Genomic DNA, 23,631 nt, shown 5'->3' with positions numbered 1-23,631 from the left:
TAACCTAACAGTTGGTGTTTCTGAACTGTAGCAGGAAGTCAGAGTACCCAGAAAGAACCCACACATGCACGGGCAGAACATGCAAACTCAATGCAGAAAGAGCTCTGGCCAGGAGTCAAACCCAGGACCTTCTTGCTGCAAGGCAACAGTGCTACCAACTGCGCCACCATGACACCAAAACACAAAAACCCATCCAACATAAAGAAAAACATTACTGCTCTTTTTTGGGCTAAAACAATTAAAAGACTATAGCCTTCAAAGTAAAACAAAAGAAGAAGAAAATAAAACATGTTTGAATCCTAAAGGTCCCATGTGTGACTTTTTCTAGGGGCAACCCTGAGAGTTGGAGTAGTTTGTTTCACACACAGAGCAACCACCCATAGGCTTTAAAAAGTCAGTTTTCCTGTCATAAAGTGTATTAATAAATTATCATTGACAGTTGTGGCTTGGTGTGTCTAAGACACTGAAGAAAGCACTTTTTAACCTGGCTCCAAGGTAGAGTCTGAGTAACATAATGCAACATTAAATGGAGATTTTTGTTTCCAAAACCCTGGACTAAAAACAGTTAAGCCCAAAATATTTCACACCCTGTCAGATTTTGGGTTCGTGTAATCTTTTTATTTTACCAACATATATATATATATATATATGTTGGTAAAATAAAAAGATTACACGAACCCAATATATATATATATATATATATATATGTTGACTGGAAGTAATGTTAACAGTTGTGACTCACAGTGACTCAACCAGTCATGACTTAAATCTGATAGAAAATCTGTGAAGGAAGCTAAAGATTAGGGTGATGGCAAGGGGGTCTTCCAACTTCAAAGATTTGAGCTCATCACCAAAGTTAAATTTTCCAGCAGAAACATACAACAGACTGCTTTTAGCATGCCAATTTCTTTACAAACAATGTAAACAACAACAGATAAACTACATTTTTCAGAAATCTCACTCGATTACATTGTTTTATGAAATATCGAGAGATCACTGTGTTTTATCCTCTCAGATTTTTTTTATTGTTTCAATAAAAACAATTTTAAAATCTCTGCCAGGGGTGTAAGTACATTCAGCAAAAGAGGTTAAACCATTTGTCGACCTCTGTCGCCATCATGTGGACGTGGCGTTTAAGTTGCAACACTGACTTATGGTAAAGAAATTGATTATTTCCCAAAACAAATATTATTATTATGTTCTAAGATCTTATAAATATGTATTTATATAGAAACAGTACTATAAATCCTTAGATGATTACACTGCTCTGAGTGAAAAAATAGCCAGAGACATTTGACGTTGCCACATAATGTGTTACTGGAACTGTGAAATCTGCTCAAATGACAATCATCGATTAGCTCTTAATGTTAGATCTACAACAACAACTGAGGACAAAATGTTATTTCTTGCTAATTAGGCGAGACTAATGTAAGACTTATGTAACCGCCTCAAAGCTCACGTTCCCGGCACGTGCTGCAAATTGTTTTGCACGTTTATCAAAGACAACGAAAAATTACTTCAAATGCAACTTTAGATACTTTGCAATTACTAGTGACATTTTATATAAAATAAATGCTCGTCAGGCTTAAACAAGATGACAAAATTAACTCCAGATATCTTCTAAATGTCGTAAAATTCACTGTGTCACGTCACTTGTACGCCTGAACCAATGAAATCTCTCCTATGCAAATGAGCAGATTGTTCTAGGAAGTGGGCTGTCAGAGCTGTGGCGAACACTACCTCAGCTGCTGTGTCCAGCTCTGTTTTTCTTGGACCTTTTATGTTTCTTTCAGCAGAGGCATGGTCCGCATCACACCGCTGCGTTTCAGAGACACCATCAGCGCATAAGACGGCCAGGCGCCATAATCAGCGAGGAGGTTCCCTGATACTCCCCCAGCGGAGGTAAGCATAACGGAGGTTGCTTCTGCTCGGGGTGGACTGTTATTAAATGATACCTTTTTTAACTCCAGTTACAAAGCATAATAATAGTTGGGTTATGAACCGCTAGTTACTTCCTGAGAGTTCGCACGTGAAGGCCAGGGTGTAGGGAGATGTAGCCTAGCTTGGGCCGCGGTTAGTAACGGCGTGAAGTTGCTCCTGGAGTTGTGGTTGTGGGTGGGATGCTAACACGGTCGTTTCCATTTTTTTTTTCCCAGAGAGCGTTGGTTGAAGATGCCTGCCCTTTTTTTTTTTTTTTTTTTAACACATTCCCGATCTACGTGTCTGTCTGCAGGTGTGTCTAGATGATTAAAGGGAAACTTGCTGGGCCCTGTGAGAGTCGTGAGAAAGAGGAAGAGTTGGGCAAAGAGCAGCTGACACAAAGTGTCGTTATTTACGCCTTATTCAGCTTTGACAGCCTACACCACTTGGTATTGTTTTTAAATTAATTTATTTGTGTTTATCTCCGTTATCACCTAGAAAAGAGCTACCCTTCCTCTTTACCCATTCAAATGCCCTATTCTTGAATGTATATTTCAATAATTTTATAGAAATATAATAATAAATACATAATGTATAACATTATATGAATAGAATCAGTGATAACAAATACATGATAAGCCGAGATTCCAATATGTTTTTTTTATTAATGTATAAATAATAGATTAGTATCATAAACAGTCATTACTGGAGATGCACCAATCAGGCTTTCTGATGTTCTCTGAGGTCTGATCTTTGTTCTTATGCTTGGCAGGACTGTAACATTAAAGAGAAAAAACGTCCTGCAGAGAGAGGTTTGAATCCAACACAAAATTTCTCATTTCTGTTTCAAAGCATTCAATTTAATAATAAAAAAGTGCAGTCGGTTAATGCCTTTTTCGACCAAAAATGGGGGGAGTTCTTAGTTGAGATCCCCTTCTGAAATAAAACATGCACCCTTTGTTCAGTATTTTATCTGCTGATCACCAGTCAGAGACTGTCATGGGAGAACTGGCCATATCTAATGTCTGGCTGATTTTGTTTTTTATTTTTTGGGGGGGGTTCCCCGACCCATCATAGTTGTATTAAATATAATTGCAATGCATTCGGAACGAACATTATTTCAAAAATTGAAATAAAAAAAACATTCATGTATGTACAGTTGGCATTATAGGTAAAAACATGTAATTCATAATATTTTCTAAAAATCTAAAAGACATCCAGTGTAGAGGTCAGAGTGGTAATGAATATGGATGTTTGTGAGTTATTAAAAACTGTGATGCAGTTTCTTAGTGCAGGTTTTGAGGGATTCCAGGGTTATTTACTGAAACTAATTTTGTATCAATGTGGATAATTCTAGCACCACCAGTGTTTAGGTCTGAGCACTCCATGCAAGTGATTCTTGTGTAAACCCATTACCTCTATGAGACTAAGGCCGACTGAGGTTATGTGAAGCTTTGCAGATAAGTAACGGGCTAAAACTGATGTTGCTTCTCCTAAATGCACAGATTAAAGATCATTTCATCATCAGTGAAATGGATCAAACATCAGTAAACATCAGAAAAGCATTGATGTTTCAGGATTTCGCCTTACAGAAGCTTTATAGCAACTAGATAAAATGTCTGCTGATATCACCCGAGTAATTAGTTTGAAAAATGCATGTGTGAAACAGACATGATTTGTTTTTGGTGATGGGTTAAACTAATACATTTCTGAACTCTGGTGGAGTTTTCTCAACTAAATGATCACATTAAGAAACTTTGCTTTATTTTAGATTAGTTAAGTTATGTTTAATAAAAAAGGATTATTTTTAGTATTTTTGCACTGTAGTTAATGCTTAATTTATTTTCTTCCCAGGTTTGACCGCATCACTGTGGGTTGAAGAGACGTCACCTCTTCACATTTGACTTCCGAGTCGAGTTTAATCGGAGGGGAGTCTGAGCTTAAACTGTAAGTAAAACATTTTCTTCTGCATTGGATTTTATTTCTAGCTATTAAGTTACTATCGGCAGCAATGATAGCAGCAGCCATTTATATTCTCTTTCTGAGGAAGCCAGGTTTAAGTTCCTAATTCTGTTTCTGATTTGTGTCATGTATCGCAACATCCTTCTGTACTGTGGCTTTTCTGTGCACTTTGCAGTTCCTGTTGTTTTTTTCCTATAAACAGCTCAGGTGACTTTGTTTATGCTTTGATCGTATACAGGTCCTTCTCAAAATATTAGCATATTGTGATAAAGTTCATTATTTTCCATAATGTCATGATGAAAATTTAACATTCATATATTTTAGATTCATTGCACACTAACTGAAATATTTCAGGTCTTTTATTGTCTTAATACAGATGATTTTGGCATACAGCTCATGAAAACCCAAAATTCCTATCTCACAAAATTAGCATATTTCATCCGACCAATAAAAGAAAAGTGTTTTTAATACAAAAAACGTCAACCTTCAAATAATCATGTACAGTTATTCACTCAATACTTGGTCGGGAATCCTTTTGCAGAAATGACTGCGTGGCATGGAGGCAATCAGCCTGTGGCACTGCTGAGGTCTTATGGAGGCCCAGGATGCTTCGATAGCGGCCTTTAGCTCATCCAGAGTGTTGGGTCTTGAGTCTCTCAACGTTCTCTTCACAATATCCCACAGATTCTCTATGGGGTTCAGGTCAGGAGAGTTGGCAGGCCAATTGAGCACAGTGATACCATGGTCAGTAAACCATTTACCAGTGGTTTTGGCACTGTGAGCAGGTGCCAGGTCGTGCTGAAAAATGAAATCTTCATCTCCATAAAGCTTTTCAGCAGATGGAAGCATGAAGTGCTCCACAATCTCCTGATAGCTAGCTGCATTGACCCCGCCCTTGATAAAACACAGTGGACCAACACCAGCAGCTGACACGGCACCCCAGACCATCACTGACTGTGGGTACTTGACACTGGACTTCTGGCATTTTGGCATTTCCTTCTCCCCAGTCTTCCTCCAGACTCTGGCACCTTGATTTCCGAATGACATGCAGAATTTGCTTTCATCCAAAAAAAGTACTTTGGACCACTGAGCAACAGTCCAGTGCTGCTTCTCTGTAGCCCAGGTCAGGCGCTTCTGCTGCTGTTTCTGGTTCAAAAGTGGAATCGGCCCTTCTCCACAATCTTCCTCAGGGTCCGGTCACCTCTTATCGTTGTGCAGCGTTTTCTGCCACACTTTTTCCTTCCCACAGACTTCCCACTGCGGTGCCTTGATACAGCACTCTGGGAACAGCCTATTTGTTCAGAAATTTCTTTCTGTGTCTTACCCTCTTGTTTGAGGGTGTCAATAGTGGCCTTCTGGACAGCAGTCAGGTCGGCAGTCTTACCCATGATTGGGGTTTTGAGTGATGAACCAGGCTGGGAGTTTTAAAGGCCTCAGGAATCTTTTGCAGGTGTTTAGAGTTAACTCGTTGATTCAGATGATTAGGTTCATAGCTCGTTTAGAGACCCTTTTAATGATATGCTAATTTTGTGAGATAGGAATTTTGGGTTTTCATGAGCTGTATGCCAAAATCATCCGTATTAAGACAATAAAAGACCTGAAATATTTCAGTTAGTGTGCAATGAATCTAAAATATATGAATGTTAAATTTTCATCATGACATTATGGAAAATAATGAACTTTATCACAATATGCTAATATTTTGAGAAGGACCTGTATTAAGGTAAAACACTCAGAACATTGGTGTTTTAGTCAGTTGTCCGTCTTTCTGCTGCATGCTTTTTTTTTCCAACAGAGCCAGCTTCTCTGTCTTCTTTGTAACTGGTTATCCAGTTGGTGGAGCTTAATGTAATTATAGTTGAATAGCAAATCATGGCCGGTCTTACTGAGATACTCTTACTGTGTTTTTTTGTAGATTTTTCCCTGACGGGCACGAACGTGTATATCAAGGTCAGTCGGAGTTTCATAAACACACGTTTGATTCATTTCTTTGCATAATCCTATCTTTAACTGGTTCACCAGAAACGTCAGACCTCAGGAAACCCATCAGGTTTTATTTAGTGACTATGCAAGTTATTTTCTTGCTGGAATTTCTGCTCGACAACAGAAACATCATGTACTCCACTGTTTTTCAGCATAATCATGCACACCCACGAGTCGGACCTGTACACCATCTCCCCTGAGATGCCGGCCATGTTTGACGGCGTGAAGCTGGCGGCTGTTGCCACGGTGCTCTACATCATCGTCCGCTGCTTGAACCTGAAGAGTCCCACCGCACCACCAGAACTCACCTACCAGGACACGGCACTCAACCGCTTCCTGCTCAAGTCCTGCTCTCAGCTGACCAAAGAGTGAGTTCCCTCTGTCGTTTTGTGTCAGTATGTGTAGGCGTTACCAGGGTAACGGTGCTGCTTTTTGGCCATTTGGTGCTGTGGTGTAGGTAGCATTTTGTGTGGTGCTGGTCCCGACTGCCGTCAGCATTCCTGGGCTTGCTGCCTGTCTGTATCAGAGATGTTGCTCCTGCATGAATTAAACATTAGCCTGTATTTTTGGGGACTATCCTGATAGTAGACTGGGTTTATGATGCTTGCACTATGAAAATAAAGACTAGTTCAGTGCACTGGGAGGGGATTTACATTCATGACAAACTACTTCTACCTGATGCAAAGCAGTGGTAGGTGGAAATATTTCTGCTTTTCTTGCATTGGCTCAGACTGAGAATATTTAAACAAAGCAAGAGTCCCTGCCTAAAGTGTTCCATCTGTATTCATCTTTCTGCTCTCGTAAAGCTGGGTGAGAACTTTCGCATCAATAAGAGGAATATCTGCTTATCTAACCAGGTGTTACTCAGCTCTTGGCCGTTCTGCCGGGGTGTCAGTGAGTCATAAGGCATTAGTGTTGTTTACACTTGCGTTCAGTGTGATATCATTACCTCCTGAATGGCCATATTCGGCTTGAAACACATGGACCTTGGGTCCTGTGGCAAGTCTGCTGAAATCCTGCAGTCTGTTTTTCTGGTTAATGTTACAAACTCACGCTTCTATTTCATAATGCTTGACTTTGTTGTTGAGTAATAGATTGATTCCCCAGAGAGAAACAAAGGGGTGATGTAAATATAACACTGTTTTGTTGGCCTCTGTTTGAGAATATCTGTGCAAGGTGTTATATCTGACATACAACCGAAAGGAGTATTTTTAACTGCTTGTGTTTCATCCTGATGACTTTTTAATAGTTGATTTGACTGATGGTTCACAGTCAAAAATGCTATTTTTGAAATTAAGTGGATGATAAAAATGTGTGCAGATCACTTTAATTTTGACATTAAAGCAGCAGGTGTTGTCAAATTTAGCAAGAATTGAATTAAATTAATGGAATTAATGGGCTTTAGAGGAATCGTATGTATTAGAGTTTCACAATGTAGTCACCATTGTAACATCAGTGTGTGCAGGGTCGCAAAAGGCTGCTTGAATGCAATATTAAGTAGGCTATAATATTTCAAGTGACATTAATTAAGGCTCTCCATGCAAATAAATAATATATATTGCTGGTTGGATAGACTCTCACTGCCATTGATGCCCGTATCTGATAAACTGTAGATGTGGGTGGCTGAAATCCATAAACCCATGGAAGATGTTGGTGAAATCATGACGAAAACATGAGAGAAGAGTTATTAAAACACAGAAAATTGTAAAAAAAAAAAAATACCATCGCAGTATACAACAATATTTCAGTTGGCTTTTTCACTAATGTTTTGCTCTAATATCATTGAAGGTAACATTTCTCACTGTTTTCATTACCAAGAACAAGTCGTTTCTGTTTGACTTTTTTAAAATTTTTTTACCAAATTAGGGATGTTTGCCTTTTACGGCCCAGCATCGAATGTTCATCCCCTGAAATCACACTGACATTTCTGTTCCCTTTTACTGTCACCTAATAGCTGTGAAGGACACTGACTCATTGGCTGTATGTGAAGGTGATGTGTACAGTCCTAGAAGGAACAAGCATCAAAACAGGCTGGGTGGCTCAGTCTTTCCCATGGTCCTTTTTAACAGAACAACAAAATAACGTTTAATCTGAATAGCTTAGGTGAAAGTAGGTTCATATCTGTGTTATTTTCACACTTATTTTCAGAATGGGAACACAGAATGTATTCTACAGATAATCTCTACTAATCAGTCTGGACAAACGGGGATGTCTGTCCGTAGGCTAGCTCAGAACCTTCTGGAAAGTGAAAATAATTTTAACTAGAGTTGCCGTGCATGGTGGCAGTAATTGCATTATCATCAGATGGGAGTGGTGCTGTCTTTGAAGGTGCTCTTATGCAACATCATTTCTCAGCTCAGTTATTGTGGCAGTCAGAGACGAACAAGCACAAGGTGAAAGAGCTTGTGTAACTGCTGATCTTACCAAACCCTTCTCGCTGTACAGCTACATAATGTACCTGAGCTTGGGTGGACATATTGAACACGTTTGGTCCAGAGTGCAGTGCTGCTTTGCATACACAGTGGTGCTGTAACTCCTCTCTGCACTCCTCAGAGTATCCAGTGTGTACATTTTATGATATGATGACAGATTATATGAGCACAAAGCAATTCGGTCTCTGTTAACGAATCATTCTTTCCAAATGGAGATTAATTTGTCATTAATAAAACTTGTGAGACCATAAATAGGTTTTAAAACTACGTGCCAAAGATGAATGCTTTTACCTTTTTTAAATAACTAAGAAGCAAGTCCTATTCATGAAGTTGGGGTAGATTCATAAAGGTGTGGACTGCCAGCGGAGTCGGTGTGCTTCATGAGCCGACACATATCGATGTATCCAGGACATGGGCTTACGTAATGTTTGCAACCATAGATGCATCGCACCTAAACTAAGGAGACAAATGGAGAGGTACAAAATCCAAGTGGCTTGAAATCCAGTGTGAAGTTTCCACAGTCGGGAACCCATATCATTTTTCACTTTTCATTAGCTTTAAGTCATAATCAACAAAGCTTATAGAAATATGCATTTGAAGTATATCAGTAAACCAAGTGTGTAATGATACTGTATGAGTTTCACGTTTTAATTGAGTTACTGAGATCAGAATCATTTTTAGTTATGTTCTAATTTATTGTGATGTCTGCAAAAGACAACACTGTAGATTTGGCAGCTTATAAAAAATAAGCTTTAAGGATTTCATAAAATTTGTAATAGTTTTCTTTTTGAAGTTAAAATAAGACGGTGATTCATGATAAAACACACTGAAAGAAATATTATGTAAGTGTTTCACTCGTACAGTTAGACCTTCAGAAGTGTCAGTGGTATTTAGGCATGCATGTCAAGCACAAGATAGCATAGCAACGGACCAACGTAAAACACGGACCATTGGTTTCCACAGCCGTCTTTAGGACTCTACAAAGGAAAAACAACTTTGTTTGTGTTTTGAAGGTCATGGCTATTGTCAGCCAACAGTGCCGTTCATCATGATCACCACCAACAGTCTTCTTGTCTTCTTCTGGAGCACATTAATGGAAGCTCATATTTCCGTTTCAGATTAAATAGTCCAGTGCTGTTTTTTCAGGTACGTTCCGCCATTGCTGTGGGGTAAGAGCGGTCACCTTCAAACGGCGCTGTATGGTAAACTGGGTCGGGTGAGCTCACCTCACCCCAGTGGAATCCGGAAGTATCTGCCCATGCAGGATGGAGCCACGGCAACGTTTGACCTCTTTGAGCCCCTGAAGGACCATCAAACAGGAGGTGATGATTTTGTTAACTAGAATATCTTTAGGCTCTTGATGGATAATTGTCTAGAAAAATTAGGTGAACTCTTGAATTGTTTTGGATTTTCTACATTAGTTGGACATATAATATTATTTTTCCCTAATTTAATAGTGTAAAACATAATCATGATCTTGGCATTTAATTGCAGAACACACCCCTTTAACAGCCAGAGTGTTGGTGGTGATATAAAGTGAACCTTTGGATGTAATAAATAGTTCATCCACCCTTAGCAACAATTATTCAAAACAGTTGTAGCTGCAGATCAGAGATGATCCTCAGAAGGTTTGTACCACTCTTCCTTATTGAACACCGATCAGATGGAAAGCGTGACCAGCTCTCCTGAGGTCATTCTGCAGCAGCTCTAACTTGAGTCAACCCTCAGCTTTCACTGTTTTCTTTTTTTATTTAGAAACCTCTGGTCTCAGAACTCAGTATATCACTGCCCTGGGGTTTTCCCACCTTCACCAGAAATGTGTATATATACATGAAATATAAGTAATCACCTAGTTTTTCTTGATTTGTAAGCTTATCTGATAGTGGAACAAAACAACAAGCCAAGGAAAGCTCAAATACTTACCTCATGTTAATGAACTGTAGTCATACCTGTTTAAACAAAACTTTTTACAGCTGCTACTTCTGTCTAGTTTGTTCATGCCACACCTATTGAGTGTTTGTGCATCCTGGACTTGGGAGCGCTCCTGCACTGATCTTCCTGAGGTTTACCCCATTTTGTTGTTCCTTTTAGAGTTCCTCCTTAATCACACATAGATAGAGGGTCAACCAAACTGGGACCAAGGCTTTGGTTTGGGAGATATTATTATAAATAATTTTATAGTGATTAACATACATACTCTATCTGAGAAGAAGAAAACTGCAAAACTATCTTGGCGTGTGATGTTTTGTACGACAAGGTAAACATATTTTTTCAGAACCCACACATCCAAATTAGATTCTTCCGGTCTTTGAGTGTTATTGGTCTTTAAATCAGACATAATGGGTTACACATTCATGAGGACCGTGTTAATGATGGATTCCTTTCTTTGAGGGGGTCATGAACCCTGACCCTACCATGTCAATTTTGGTCTCCGATTATTTCTCAGATACTGTTAGACGCTTGTAAAAGTTTCTCCTTCTTCCTTTAGTCTAAATGTTTTAGTCTTTTTTTTTAATCGAAGCTGAATTTTACAAACCAGAAACCCAATCCTTCATTTGGACGGGCTGCAGAGCTTTGCTTTGCTGATTTACATGTATGACCTTTATCTGGAGAGCGGCCCACTCTCCTTCTTATCGGTTCTTTCTCTCACTTGCACCTGTTTTTCTTCGACCCATCTACCCGCTTCACCAGACGACATCACCATGGTGATATGTCCTGGCATTGGGAACCACAGCGAGAAGCATTACATCCGGACCTTTGTGGATTACGCCCAGAAGGACGGATACAGGTGTGCTGTGCTGAACCACCTGGGTGCTCTTCCCAACATCGAGCTCACATCTCCACGCATGTTCACTTACGGTGAGAACGAAGAGCTTCTTACTTTCTGCTTGTTGACGAACCTGAGAGTCATTAATCAGCTGAAAATGAGAAAAAGGATTATTTTCTTTCTAGCCTTACCACTTTTAGCTCGATCTGCTTCTCATTTAGTGGCTCAGGTATTACATTCAGAAGAACACTAGCATAGTTTGGTTATTATGCAGTTGTTTCTAACGTCCAAAATTGGAAAAAAAAAAAAATGTGGTTTCCTGCATGTAAAATAATAAGAGAAATGAAATGAGAGATTTGTTCAGCGAGGCTATAGAAAAGTAAGTTTGGCACTAAAGGCACCTTGAGCCAGAGGAGCAGAGCAGGACGTAATGAGGTTCCCTGTCGAAGCGTGGCTGTAATTATTGATCAGTAACTCTATAGTCTCTCTGTTCCAGGGTGCACATGGGAGTTTGCAGCAATGGTTGGCTACATTAAGAGGACATACCTTCAGACCCAGCTGGTCGTTGTGGGCTTCAGCCTGGGTGGGAACATCGTTTGCAAGTTCCTGGGCGAGAACAGAGTGAACCAGGAGCGGGTGCTGTGCTGTGTGAGTGTCTGTCAGGGATACAGTGCTCTCAGGTGGGTTGTAGTCCTCTCTCCTACTAATTAAATGAGTTGTTTCATCAAAGCTCTATTGTAACACCAGCACTTCCACATTTCTGGGCTCAGGATAAGGCAGCAATAACATTGAGGTCTGCATAATGTTATCACTTGTGAAGGCATGTGTTCCGCTGTTTAATCTGTCATATGCATTGTTTTATTCTGACAAGAGATTTTTGTGGCCAACTATGCAGACAAATAAAACGCCACAGAACCAGAGCAGTTCTGCCCTTTTAGCTGCTTTCAGTGTGGATGAGTTTTGTGTTAGCTCAGGCCGTATAAATAGTTCCTTTTTTCAAAGCGTGCACTGTGAACATAAATCATACTGTGTTGTAAGTACAAATGATTGAGGGTATCAGTATTTTGTTGTACATGTTGCAGCAGGTTTCCTACGCAGTCTTGAAAATTATTAAATTTACCTTTAGTATTTTCCAAGTTTGCATACGTGCTTTGAATCTGTGTCACAATTACCACTAGTGGGACTTGGATCCCCATTTAGTGTTTGCTGTAAACATAAGCTAGTAAACATATATATACACATATGTGTGTATATATATATATATATATATATATATATATATATATATATATATACACATATATGTGTGTATATATATATAAATAATACTTTGACCATTTATCTTCACGTAATAAGGTACTTTGCTAGCTATCATAAGAAAACTCCGTAGACATTGTTACGGTTATTTAAAAAAAAGGTTGTAGTTTTTATTTCGAGGTATTGGCATAAAAAACTGTACTTTGAGGAAACTTGTAAATACATGTGTATTTCTTTGGAAGTTTTTTTATGTTTTGTGAATACTAGTCTGAAACCCTGTAAAAATAACCAAATCACATTAAACATTTAGATTTTGTATGTCAAAGAGAGGGGCTCAGAGATCGACTGGTTTTTGTAGTATTTGGTGTTTTGAACACTTTGATTGTGCTGGCCAAAGTTGAATTTAGAAAGAAAGAGAAGATGTTACAGAGAGTATATTTTTGTCTTATCTTAAATTATTATTTCTCATTGTATTTTTGCTTCAGCCTGCCTCTGCTCCCGAGTTGCATTTTGATGCTGTTGCTCCTCTCTGCCTGTGGATTAACCTGAGCATTGAGTTTATATTGTAGAATATAGCCTGGCTCTCCAGAACTAATGTCCTGCATATTTATGTTTTATCTCTTAGGGCTCAGGAAACATTCCTTCAGTGGGATCAGTTCAGACGCTTCTATAATTTTCTCATGGCAGACAACATGAAGAAGATCATCCTCTCACACAGGTATGGCAGCTGCACCATAATGAGTTTTCTCTTTACTGAGATGCTCTATGCTGGTAACTGAGGCCAAACACAAACTGTTTAACATTTCTGGTTTTTGTAACAACAGTTTATCAAGTAAATATGCCCAAAAAACAACTATATCATTATAATGCCTGTTCCTTGTGGAATATGATCTGTGTGGGTTAGAGATTCAGAGATGATCAAGTTTATTTATATAACGCTTTTCAGCAACAAGGCACTCAAAGTGCTGGTCATTTTGCTTGCTCTATGATATAAGAATAAATTAAATAATTGATGGCTCATAATAGACTAAAACGTAACTTTATATTAGAAGAAATATCATCCACGTGGACCTCTGTTGCCTTTCTTGTAAGGTCCTTAATTTCTTCTCCATGTCAAGTTCACTGACAGGTGAAGTGTTGCTGCCTAAAACTGAAACATTTTAGCCTGAGTGGAAATTAAATTTCTTTTCACCTGTATACAACAGGCACAGTCTGTTTGGAGATGGCTTACTGAAAAAGGTCGATGCAGACCTCAGTCGACTGTACATTGCAACATCCCTCATGCAGATTGACGACAACATCATGAGGTATGTAAAACAGTTCAGGATTGCTTGTTTCCAGTACAAGAAAGCTGTGATGCTGATTGATGTCTTTTAATGCTCGTTTCTTCTCATGTTTCAACAGAAAACTCCACGGCCACAGCTCCCTCAAAGAGTACTATGAGAAGGAGAGCTGTGTACATTATATCCACAATGTAAGAACCGCTCCAGGAATCTCATGTTTTTCTCTTCTGTCTTTTTTTTTGTGTGTTTCATGTATGGAAATTTGTGTTTTCATTTCCAGGTGGATGTGCCACTACTGCTGGTAAACTCTGCAGATGATCCTCTGGTTCATGACTCACTGCTTGCCATCCCTCGCACTTTAGCAGGTAATTTCCAGCTAACTATGCTCACCTTAGCAATAGTAAAGTGTGCAAAATATTCTAATGATCACAGACCTTGTATTTGCCATTGCTGATGGTGGTCAGAGAGCTCGGTGGCAATTGTATGGCAGCCCGATTCTGTCCCAGGGCAGCTGTAGCTGCAATGTAGCTTACAACTATCATTGTGTGAATGGGTGTATGACTGATTGAAGCGCTGTACAAGTTCAGGCCATTTACTTGTAAACATTAATATTTATTTGTGGGTATTTCAACTCCAGCTCCATTCATCCATTTGCTAATTCAAACCCAAATTTTGTACTCAAAACCATGGCACCATGTGTGTCATTTTTCTGTGTGAAGAGCTGATATTGAGTAGTTATAACGGCTGCTTACACTTTGTTGGTTTTACCTGTATTTTAAATGTTTCTGATGTTAGTCTGGGCCTAAAGCTGCAGAACACGATGCACTGATTAATGTAAATACATCTTTTATAATCTGTTCTGAATTACACTGGCAATGTTAAAAATTGAAATCATTATAACTCATTATCTGCAGACAAATTATTTCCATTTATAAGTAGAAATGAGAACCTATTGTAGTTCTGTGCTTGGGTTTTTTAGGTAGCTCCAGACGGACAGATTGCAGCTGTCTTGAGATAAACACCCCAGAAGCTACAAAGCCTGAAATATTGCAGTCAAACCATTTTGAATTAACAGAACAGGTTTGTCCCGTCTGGCTGAAGGTTGCTGTTGAATCCTTAAATAGCTTCTTAGAGAAACATCTCTGCAGCTCCCCATTTCTTGGGAGGGCAGGGTGGGGCACACAGTTGGGGTAATGTTGTTATCCTTAAAGTAAAGACTGACATGGCTGTACTTTCCATCAAGTCAAACTCCTGTGCAATACTTAACATTACTGACTGTCTGGTTATTTTAGAAAAGGAAAATTCCCCATGCACAAGTGCTGCCACATCAAGATGAGTTGCTCTTTAAACCCTCAGACAAGTAGATTTTCTGCCCTTTGGCCATTGATGTGGCCCAGTAACTGACTCAGAGCTACCAGGAAGAGGTTGGACAGAAATACCCCTGCTCTGTTGGTGCCAGTATCAGCTTGGATTAGAAACCTTTGATAACAGCTTGGGCATGCTGAAATAAACAGGGTTATAATTGGCTAAGGAATACCTACTGAATTCAACCTTCATTTGTCATGTTCAACTGATATTTTGGGCATGTGCTGAATGCACCGTCTCCAAGGGTTGCTCATATAATATTTAAATCTGAATGCTGTGCTGGGATTGATGTGCCTATATGTTTTGGTCTTCTTTTATTTTTTTTAAACTCTGAGCTGTTTTACCAGAGGATGTTGTTCACACCTGTCACTCTGGGCGAGTGCTCTGTTTGTCCTGCGAGTCGCTCAGCAACTGTCATGTAGAGTGGTGAAAGCCCCGTGGGATCTTAATCACTATTCATCCACATCAGGCTATCCCACTAACCCACATCAGAACAAGAGAATGAAAGAAAACCAGGCCTATCCTTTTCATGAGAACATTCTGGTTGGTTGTCCACAGCTGCATCTCTCTGCAGATTAATGGTTGTTTTTAGAGTGTGGAGAAGGGATACTTTAAATATTAATTTATTTCTTAACATTTAGAAAACAAGAATGAATAGACTATCTCTGTGTTGATAGACTGTAGAAAAGTAGAATCAACCATCTGAGGCAGGTCTCTTGGGGCAAATCTAAAGAGCTCTCTACGTAAAGCACCCAAAATGTGAACATGGTAGGAATTAACCTGATGGTTTCAGTCTTAGACACTGAAGGTTATTGGAAAAAGACAAATACACAATTTCCTGTATCTGAGAAGTCAGCGCTTTCGCTATTATCATATTTTACAGCCAACAGAGCTAAACATTGAGAAACCAGAAGGCATAAATAAATCACAATCTGCCTTTTATATTTTTAAAAAACAGTTTACTGGAAAGGTTTTTATTTTTATTAAAATCTTGAATTTAAGGGAAGGAACAACCCAAACGTAAGGGAAGATGACGCAACGGAGTTTATGCCGCGGCAAGGGCAGATAGTTTGAGAAGGAAGTAGATAGCCAGTCAATAAATTCAACCACAGCTGTTGTTTTTGAGCATAAAGTTTATCAAGTAAGAAAGTCCTTTCTATGTCCAAAAAGTATTAGCAGCAGCATAGTTTTCTTTTTTCTGTGTCCCAGACACAGAATGCAGAAGAGAATGTTTTTCTACAGATGCTGCCAGAGTATATCAACCTCTCTTCCATCCATTCCTTGTGTAGCATGAGCTTGAAGTGGCTTTTTAGGGCCAAAGAACATGTTGCTGTGAGAAAACCAGCTGCATATAGACTTCAGAGTTTGAGTGGCTGGACAGATGGTGTCTTTGGAATAACGTTTTGCTGGCTACTTTACTGGAGTGGTGTTAAAACCACACAAGTAATAAATACATGGACGGATAATGTGGAGAAAAGCAAGACGTTCCACTGCATGGCTCCTTAATATTATATAGGCTACTCTGGAGACAGGGTTTAGAGAAATGGGACTCTTGTTGCTTTTGGGAATGAAAGCTACAAGGCTGGTCAGAACTTGGGCAGAAATGGCAACCTCTTTGTGAATGCTCCCTAGAGCTGGGGGAAATGGACAAAATAGTATTACAGTAATTCTTTCTGTATTGACTGGTTTCCATAAATATCACGATACAATTTCAGATCAATAATCCAGTTTCTAAGACATCTGTTTCAAAATAAATTGAAAGAACAAACTAAAATAAAACCATTAACAACTAATGATTTATTTTTTAATTCTTTTAAGCATTGTGATTCATTAGATTAAAAAGGAACTAATAAAATAAAGACATTTTCTTAACTACCATTTGCATTTACTGTTTGAGTTCAAATATGTTTCAGTATAAGCAAATAATAATGCAAATCAGGTTTACATTACTTGTTGCAATACTGTTTTATTAACAATTGGTCATACTTAGCACTTTTAAATCCCTTTGTATGGTGGCGGTTTGTTGGATGTAGCTGCTGCTTTTAAACAGCAGTTTTCATGACTTCATCCTCACTGAGGGAATCAATGCATAGATCTTCACATTAATGCCGGAGACTTCATTTTCACTACTCTTGTGTTTTGTGTAATGCATTGATGTCTGAGTTAGTCATTCCAGAGGTAATTTCATCTTCAGCTATATTCAGCAACATTTCTAAGCTGCCTTTCGCTAGCTTTTTGACCTTTTTTTTCACCTTTTTACATTTCTTGATTTTGGGAGCTACAAGCCTGAGCACAGCTAAAAAGAAAAAGCTGTCAAAATTATGATATAAGTTGTGGAATAACTGAACCTTTCTCTGTACTTGAATTCATTTAGTTATTCAAATTGATTTATTGGCTGCCAAATGATGACGATAAACTCTATTATTTTAAAAACCTTACTACAGAAGTCTGTACAGCCAACCTGGAAAACAACACTGTCACCTTATTGTTTTGTTTAAAATGGACCGGTAGAGGTGTGTCCATGTACTTAATGGTGTATTGTGAAAACCAAATAATCAAACGGCTGAATTCGACAGCCTGCGAGACCTGATGGTCAAGGCAAATCTGTCTCAACTATTTGACTTCAAAAATGCCTCCAAGATAAAAAAAAATCTGGTTGTGGTTCTGGAATATAATCTGTATTCAATCTGTTATATGCTGAACTAGGGAGATCATGACCTCACCTTCAGTAACAGATCAGAATCAGACTCATCCCTGATGATGGTAATGAAGCACAGAGAACTCTAACGTCCTTGTTCTATGTCGTCCCACAGCAAAAAAGCCGAACGTGATCTTCGCTCTGACGCTTCACGGAGGCCACCTGGGCTTCTTTGAGGGTGACGTGCTCTTCCCTCAACCCCTCACCTGGATGGACAAAGTGATTGTGGGTTTCGCCAACACCATGTGCCAGTGGGAGAAACAGAAACCCCCCTGCCAAAGTGGCCTCCTCACGGGGAGCTCCTGCATAGAGGCGAAAGCCTAAACCTCAGTATCTTTCTCATTCCTTCTCTTCATTTAAACATCTCACACTTTCCAGCACCACAGTTCCAACATGGCACTGAGGAGACACTTTAAACTGCTCCTTGTCTCCGCCTTCTCCTCCGGTGCTACTCACCACTTCCAAAAAACACACACATGCCATTTACACCCATTTGTAACCACCATCACCTTACAAGGTGTGAACAACAAAAAAGGAAACTAACTGCCTTCACTTCAGAGCTGGAACATTTTGTCAGTCTTCATCAGACATCAGTGATGCTCGTAATGGATGCATAGACCAAATATCAAGTAGGATAAAGCTGAGCTGACTTTAGTTTGGGGGTAAAAAAAAAAAATGCCAGTATGATTTTTATACCAGTGAGAAACAAGCACACGAGAAGTCACAGAAAGCAATGTCAGCGCGGCTGTTGGTGCCTGTTTCTTGCACCCATGAGAAGCTCACTGCTTATCACCGCCAAGCCCATAGAGCCTAGTCTGCTGTATTTGTAGTTTGTCTGTTTATATGTCTAACTGTGAGATGTTAAAGAGTACATCTGTGTGTGTCTGTGTCACGCAGTATGGGACGTGTGGTCTTTGTGTTGAGCAAATTCTCCTTTCCTGGGTTGTTGTTGTTTTTTGGGTGAACTGTTGCTTTGTTGTACAGTACAAAAATGAAGTGATGCTCTGTATTATTTACAGCTCATAACATCCTTCTGGTTGAAAATCCAACTTTTGCATTTTGTCAGCAGGCATGACCAGGAACTAACCATAGATGAGATAATGCCCACATTCCCTCATGCATATTCCTCTTTGATCTAGTGCACTTTACACCTCGTATGCCATGATGTTTTGCATTCACTTATTAGTGGAAGTGCAAGTATTAGTAATGGTTTAGCCAACCTTTGACAAATATGAATAGTTAAAGGGAGCAAGGATGATAACAAAAGGTTATATGACTCAAATGTTCCCCAAGCTGTCTTTGAGCCCTCTTACTTTCTTTCACCTTTGATCAGCTGCAGGTTCAGCTAAGCAGTCATATTTATGCCTCCATTAACACGTAACACCCCACAGAGGCTAACGCTCAGCTCTGCACATTTGGTGCAAACATCACAACAACCGTGTAGACAAAACAATACAATAAACTGATGCGATGTGGTGCTACTGAAGGGGAAATCAAATAAGTAAAAGGTATTTTTCTTCTATGAGCTGAGGTTTGGTGAGTAGGAGGGCTGAAGATACCAAAGTTGAACCAAACTTATTTTAATGGATTGTTTATCAAATACCTGTGATTGTCCTGTATGTATATTTAGATGGAAGATGCTGCATGTCCGGAAGAAAAACAGCTTTCCGTTCTGAGGATTTTTTTTTTTCAGCCAATGTATTTAAGAGCTTATTGTACTTATTTATGTTTTTTCACAGGACTGACTGTTTAAAGTGTTGGAAGCACCGCAGCATGATGTCAAAATCAAACTGTAATGCTGGGACTAGTGGACCGGTCAGATCCAGACACTGTTAAAAGTGAACACAAACCATGTTCCAAGGGCTTAGGAAGCTTCTGTCAAGGTTTCACCCAGACAAGAAACCTGCGGTTGAAAAGTTGCTGCTGAACACTGTGATGATGAGACACATGGGTGGTTTGAAACGATGAAGTGACTGACAACAGTGCCTTTTGTTAGGCTGTACAAGCCAGTGTTTATGTTCTAATACCTGGGTGGTAGTATTTGTGTTTCTGCTGTAAGAATCAGAATACTATCCATGCCAAACTTCATTTTATGTACTAATTTAAACTAACTGAGCAGCTAGAATAACACAAGTAATGATATAAATATTTATATCTTGAGCCTTTAACGTTTTTATTGACAGTAGAAATGGTAGCCTTAGTATGCTTTTGTTAAATTGCTTTGCTAGTCTTGACTTAAATCGGCCATCGTTAAGGTTTAGGATTGTTTGTAAGTTTTATACATTTCCATGAAGTCTATTCAGAGCAGATACTATGAATTCCAGGTATTAATCTCACCACAATGAGAACTGGATCCAACTTTCCCTCCTTCAACACAGGGCTTCTGCCAGCACTGAACACCATCCATATGCTTTTTGAAATGTCTTCTGTTTATTTACTGGGAGGGAAAATTGAAGGAGAACTTCATCAGAATCAGAAAGAATTAAAAAAAACCAACTCTTTCTAAAGGTTCCTCTGCCCCAGCCCTTGTCCTTCGCCTCTGATGGCACTGTTGCCATCTGCTGTCAGGGAGATTTAACTACAACTCCCAAATTTTCATAGCATCGTGTGCTCATCCACCCACAGTCTGCTTGCATGGTTTCACTCGTCCACAGCTCTCGTTTCTTACGAAACAGTCGTGGTTAGGGGTTCTTCAGGCTCACTGAAGGTTCCTCGATGACACCAGCACTACATCAGTTTCTGCACTAAGAGCTGTTTGGTTTTCTTTTAAGACTTCTGCCTCTCTCCAACGTTGCACAAAACTGCAAGCTTGGATGTATTATTCAGATCTTTTTGTTTGTATCATTTTAATTGTTTTGTATTTTGTCTTTTATTTTGTTATTATTTGCTTGTGCAAATGCAGTACAGTGTTGTGTAAATGAGAGAATACTGTGTCATTTTAATACATCTGATCAACAGCAACCAAAACTTTACAACAAAAAAGGTGAATTGGATATATTGGACTTTTTCTTTTAAGGGAGCAGGAATATAAACCAATCACTGCAATAACCAGTCAGGGAAGATGTTTTATAAAACTGTTGAGATTTATAACGGGGGGAAATATGTTAGACCAAACGTGTTATGCACATTTAGATCATTTTCTTTTGGGTTGTGGAATCTTAAAAGTTGTTTTCATGTCAACAAAAAAAAATGTGATTCTACCACCAATGCTTTAGGGTTCTGTCCTCATATTTATTTACTTAAAAATGAAGACATACGTTTTTTCCAGCTGCTTTAAATATATATTAGAAACATGAATGCTGGGCTGGAATGATGGGGATGATGGTTGCTCTTTGTTGTGTTCCTAGAAACACTTTTTTTCCCCTTTTAGAAAAAAAAAAATGTAGACATTCAGCCTAAAAACACATAAGGAAGAGCGTACAGTTATCATACGGCTTTAATTTAGTTCTTTTTTTTTGTTTTTTTTGTTTGACACCTTGAGGGGACCTGCACAGTCACACAACATGATGTACTCTAATACTGAACACTGGGTACTACGTTTTGTTTTTTCTAAAAAAAAAAAAAAAAAAACTGGTGTGTGTGATGTAATTGTGTGAGGAAACATGGGTGTTGTGTTCTGAAATAAATTATTTTCTCAAACGAAGAAAACGTCTCCATTTTTTTTTTTTTGTAAACATTCTTGTGCTAAGTAAAATGAATATAATATGCTTAGATTAATATTAAGCAGGCGATGGCACTGCCCCGAGTTAGCTGTTGCAAGCGTTTCTCTTTTCTTCATTCATCCATCCATGAACACATGACAAACAGGACAGCAACAATGCCTTAAAAGAATTGGTAAGTTTTTAATTGGTGAAACCTACAGGCTTTGCATGAAACTTTCTCTTACCCCAAAAATACTTTATTCTTGCGAACGTGGCAGAAGCTTAGTTTTAGCCTGTATCCATTACAAACCCACTGTGCGTTTTGGATCATTTATCTGTTGGACCACCTACTTGTGTCTCTGTTTTAACCATCACCCTCAGGGAAACTGGCTAGGGCAAAGCCAATTTAACAGTAGTACAGTGCTGACTGCTGCAATATTCACACCTTCAGCCTCAACTGAAATTTGCAATTGACCACATGAACAATCCAAATGCCATTTAGTATAAAGTTTTAAGGACAGAGGAGAAAACATTGGGCTATATTGCTGCAAGGTGAAGCTTTCAAACCTAAGAACACTAGAAACTAACTATTCAGCATGGTGTCGGCACCATAATGCTCAGGGTCTGTTTTGCTGTTAGCGGTACTAGTGGTTGGAAATATGAAACAGGAGCATCTCCAACTTACCTCAAAATAACAGTTGTTGAACCTTGGACACTTTGTGGTCATCACAACAGATCAGTGATCCAAAACACATCAAAATGGGTATTGAGGGGGTAAAAGCATCCCCTGGAGTGACCCGAACCTTAAGCGCATTGAACATTTTAGAAATATACTTAAAAGCTATGTCTATGCATGAAATTCACCAATTGAAATACTCGCTACCAACTCTGAGTGCATAAATATTCAGCCAGAATTAACCTGAAGTTTTTGATGACTAAAATAGAGTTTTGTGCTGAGGCGCAACTTGCTGAGAAACATTTATTCAAATATTGGTGGGAGTGTACATGTAGATACAGTATTGAACCTGGATGTATAATGTTGACGCTGTCTGGACTACAGAACATACACAAGAATTTCAAACTTGTGCACCAAATTTTTGCTTTAAAAGTAATTAAAGTATCTTGTGTAATTTCTCTATCTTAGAAAAAGCATGATTCAAATAAATAAAATAATTAAAAAGAAAAAATAATATAAGCTTTGGGTCAATGATAATTGAATGGAAATGTCTGACGAGCTGTAGAGCCTCTAGAGAGTTTTAATTGGTTCATGTTAAGAAGTTTATGGTGTTATACACGACCCTCAAATATGAGACATTTTGAACCTTTTCATTTTTTCCTTGGGTCACACAGACCTTCTTCTCCAGTTCTAGTGGGAAACAGAATGTTATGGCTTTCAGTGTTTGCAGAGGTAAGGCCGTTACAGACAGATTATAGTGCAGGCTAGAACTGGTGTTTTGCACACATACTTGCTTTCTTTCTAATTCAGAAAACTAGACAGTTAAATCAGTTTATTATGTTACATTTTTAATTGGGTATCATATCCCATGCAATAATAAATTCTTGATATGGTTTCAATGGCAGAATTTATGTTTAAAGTATTTGAGACGTTTTTTGCCAAGGTCTCATTATTTGCTAATGTTTAGAAGCTGGTTAGCTAACCTTTGCCAACACATCATCCTGAATGGTGTCCTGATTCAACATTTGTAGTTCATGTCTTCTCCTCACTGGAGCAACATCTCAAGTGTCAGGAAAATCCAGCAGTCTTTTTAAGTTGCCCATCTAAATGACACATCAGATGAGCTGTGTCCAGTGACACTGTTTGAAATGTTTACATTTTTTTTCGATTTCATCAACATTGCCTGTTTGTCTGCTTGCAACCTTTTTGACCCTTTTTTTCTGCAGACATTACTAAAAAGAGACAGCAGAACCTGAGATTTTATTTCCCTTTTAATTCACTGGGAACCACCTTAAGCTAAACCTAGCAAATATCTTTTATCTACTATTATGTAAGTATGTGGTCCCATCTGGGATCCAAAGACTCATAAATTGACACATCCAAGTCTAGACAGACACTTGTTGCCTCCTGTCTTTCCTCGGTTGGCTGGAATGTGGAAGGGAAAACCTTAAATGCAATCCCTGATAGTATCAGACTGAGAGGAGATCTTTTCATACAAGGTTTCATGAAAGTCTGATGAAGTCTGAATAACCATTAGAGCCTAACCGCCGAATAAAATGATTCCTGGAAGCTGTGTAGAAAAGGTTCAACCTTATTAAGTTTATTTACCTACAGTTCTTCCCGAGAGTATTAAAATAATCCAGAAGT

At 38.8% G+C, this 23,631-nt stretch overlaps 1 protein-coding gene across 3 annotated transcripts; it reads left to right on the top strand.

Moving 5' to 3' along the window:
- Positions 1–1,693: 1,693 nt before the first annotated feature.
- LOC124867224 (monoacylglycerol lipase ABHD2) lies at positions 1,694–21,310 on the top strand. 3 transcript variants are annotated; one of them, XM_047363558.1, is made up of 14 exons: positions 1,694–1,902; positions 2,234–2,369; positions 2,693–2,732; positions 3,775–3,867; positions 5,798–5,832; positions 6,018–6,233; positions 9,444–9,619; positions 10,989–11,156; positions 11,561–11,744; positions 12,947–13,039; positions 13,527–13,628; positions 13,726–13,795; positions 13,885–13,969; positions 17,783–21,310. In XM_047363558.1, the coding sequence occupies exons 6-14, from the start codon at positions 6,025–6,027 to the stop codon at positions 17,989–17,991; spliced, it is 1,296 nt and encodes a 431-aa protein (XP_047219514.1). In that variant the 5' UTR covers positions 1,694–1,902; positions 2,234–2,369; positions 2,693–2,732; positions 3,775–3,867; positions 5,798–5,832; positions 6,018–6,024; the 3' UTR covers positions 17,992–21,310. The 3 variants fall into 3 exon arrangements, with proteins under 3 accessions (XP_047219514.1, XP_047219513.1, XP_047219512.1); XM_047363557.1 differs by lacking the exon at positions 2,693–2,732; XM_047363556.1 differs by lacking the exons at positions 2,234–2,369; positions 2,693–2,732.
- Positions 21,311–23,631: the final 2,321 nt, after the last annotated feature.

This window comes from Girardinichthys multiradiatus, chromosome 4 (genome assembly GCF_021462225.1).
Source record: "Girardinichthys multiradiatus isolate DD_20200921_A chromosome 4, DD_fGirMul_XY1, whole genome shotgun sequence".
NCBI lineage: Eukaryota > Metazoa > Chordata > Actinopteri > Cyprinodontiformes > Goodeidae > Girardinichthys > Girardinichthys multiradiatus.
The sequence above is the reverse complement of the archived record's forward strand: the minus strand, read 5'-3'. Positions and strand labels throughout refer to the sequence as shown.

Coding starts and splice junctions, on each gene's coding strand:
- LOC124867224 (XM_047363556.1), top strand. CDS start 6,025: ATGCACACCCACGAGTCGGACCTGTACACCATCTCCCCTGAGATGCCG. Junction 9,620..10,988: donor GAAGGACCATCAAACAGGAG/GTGATGATTTTG, acceptor CCGCTTCACCAG/ACGACATCACCATGGTGATA. Junction 13,629..13,725: donor ATTGACGACAACATCATGAG/GTATGTAAAACA, acceptor ATGTTTCAACAG/AAAACTCCACGGCCACAGCT.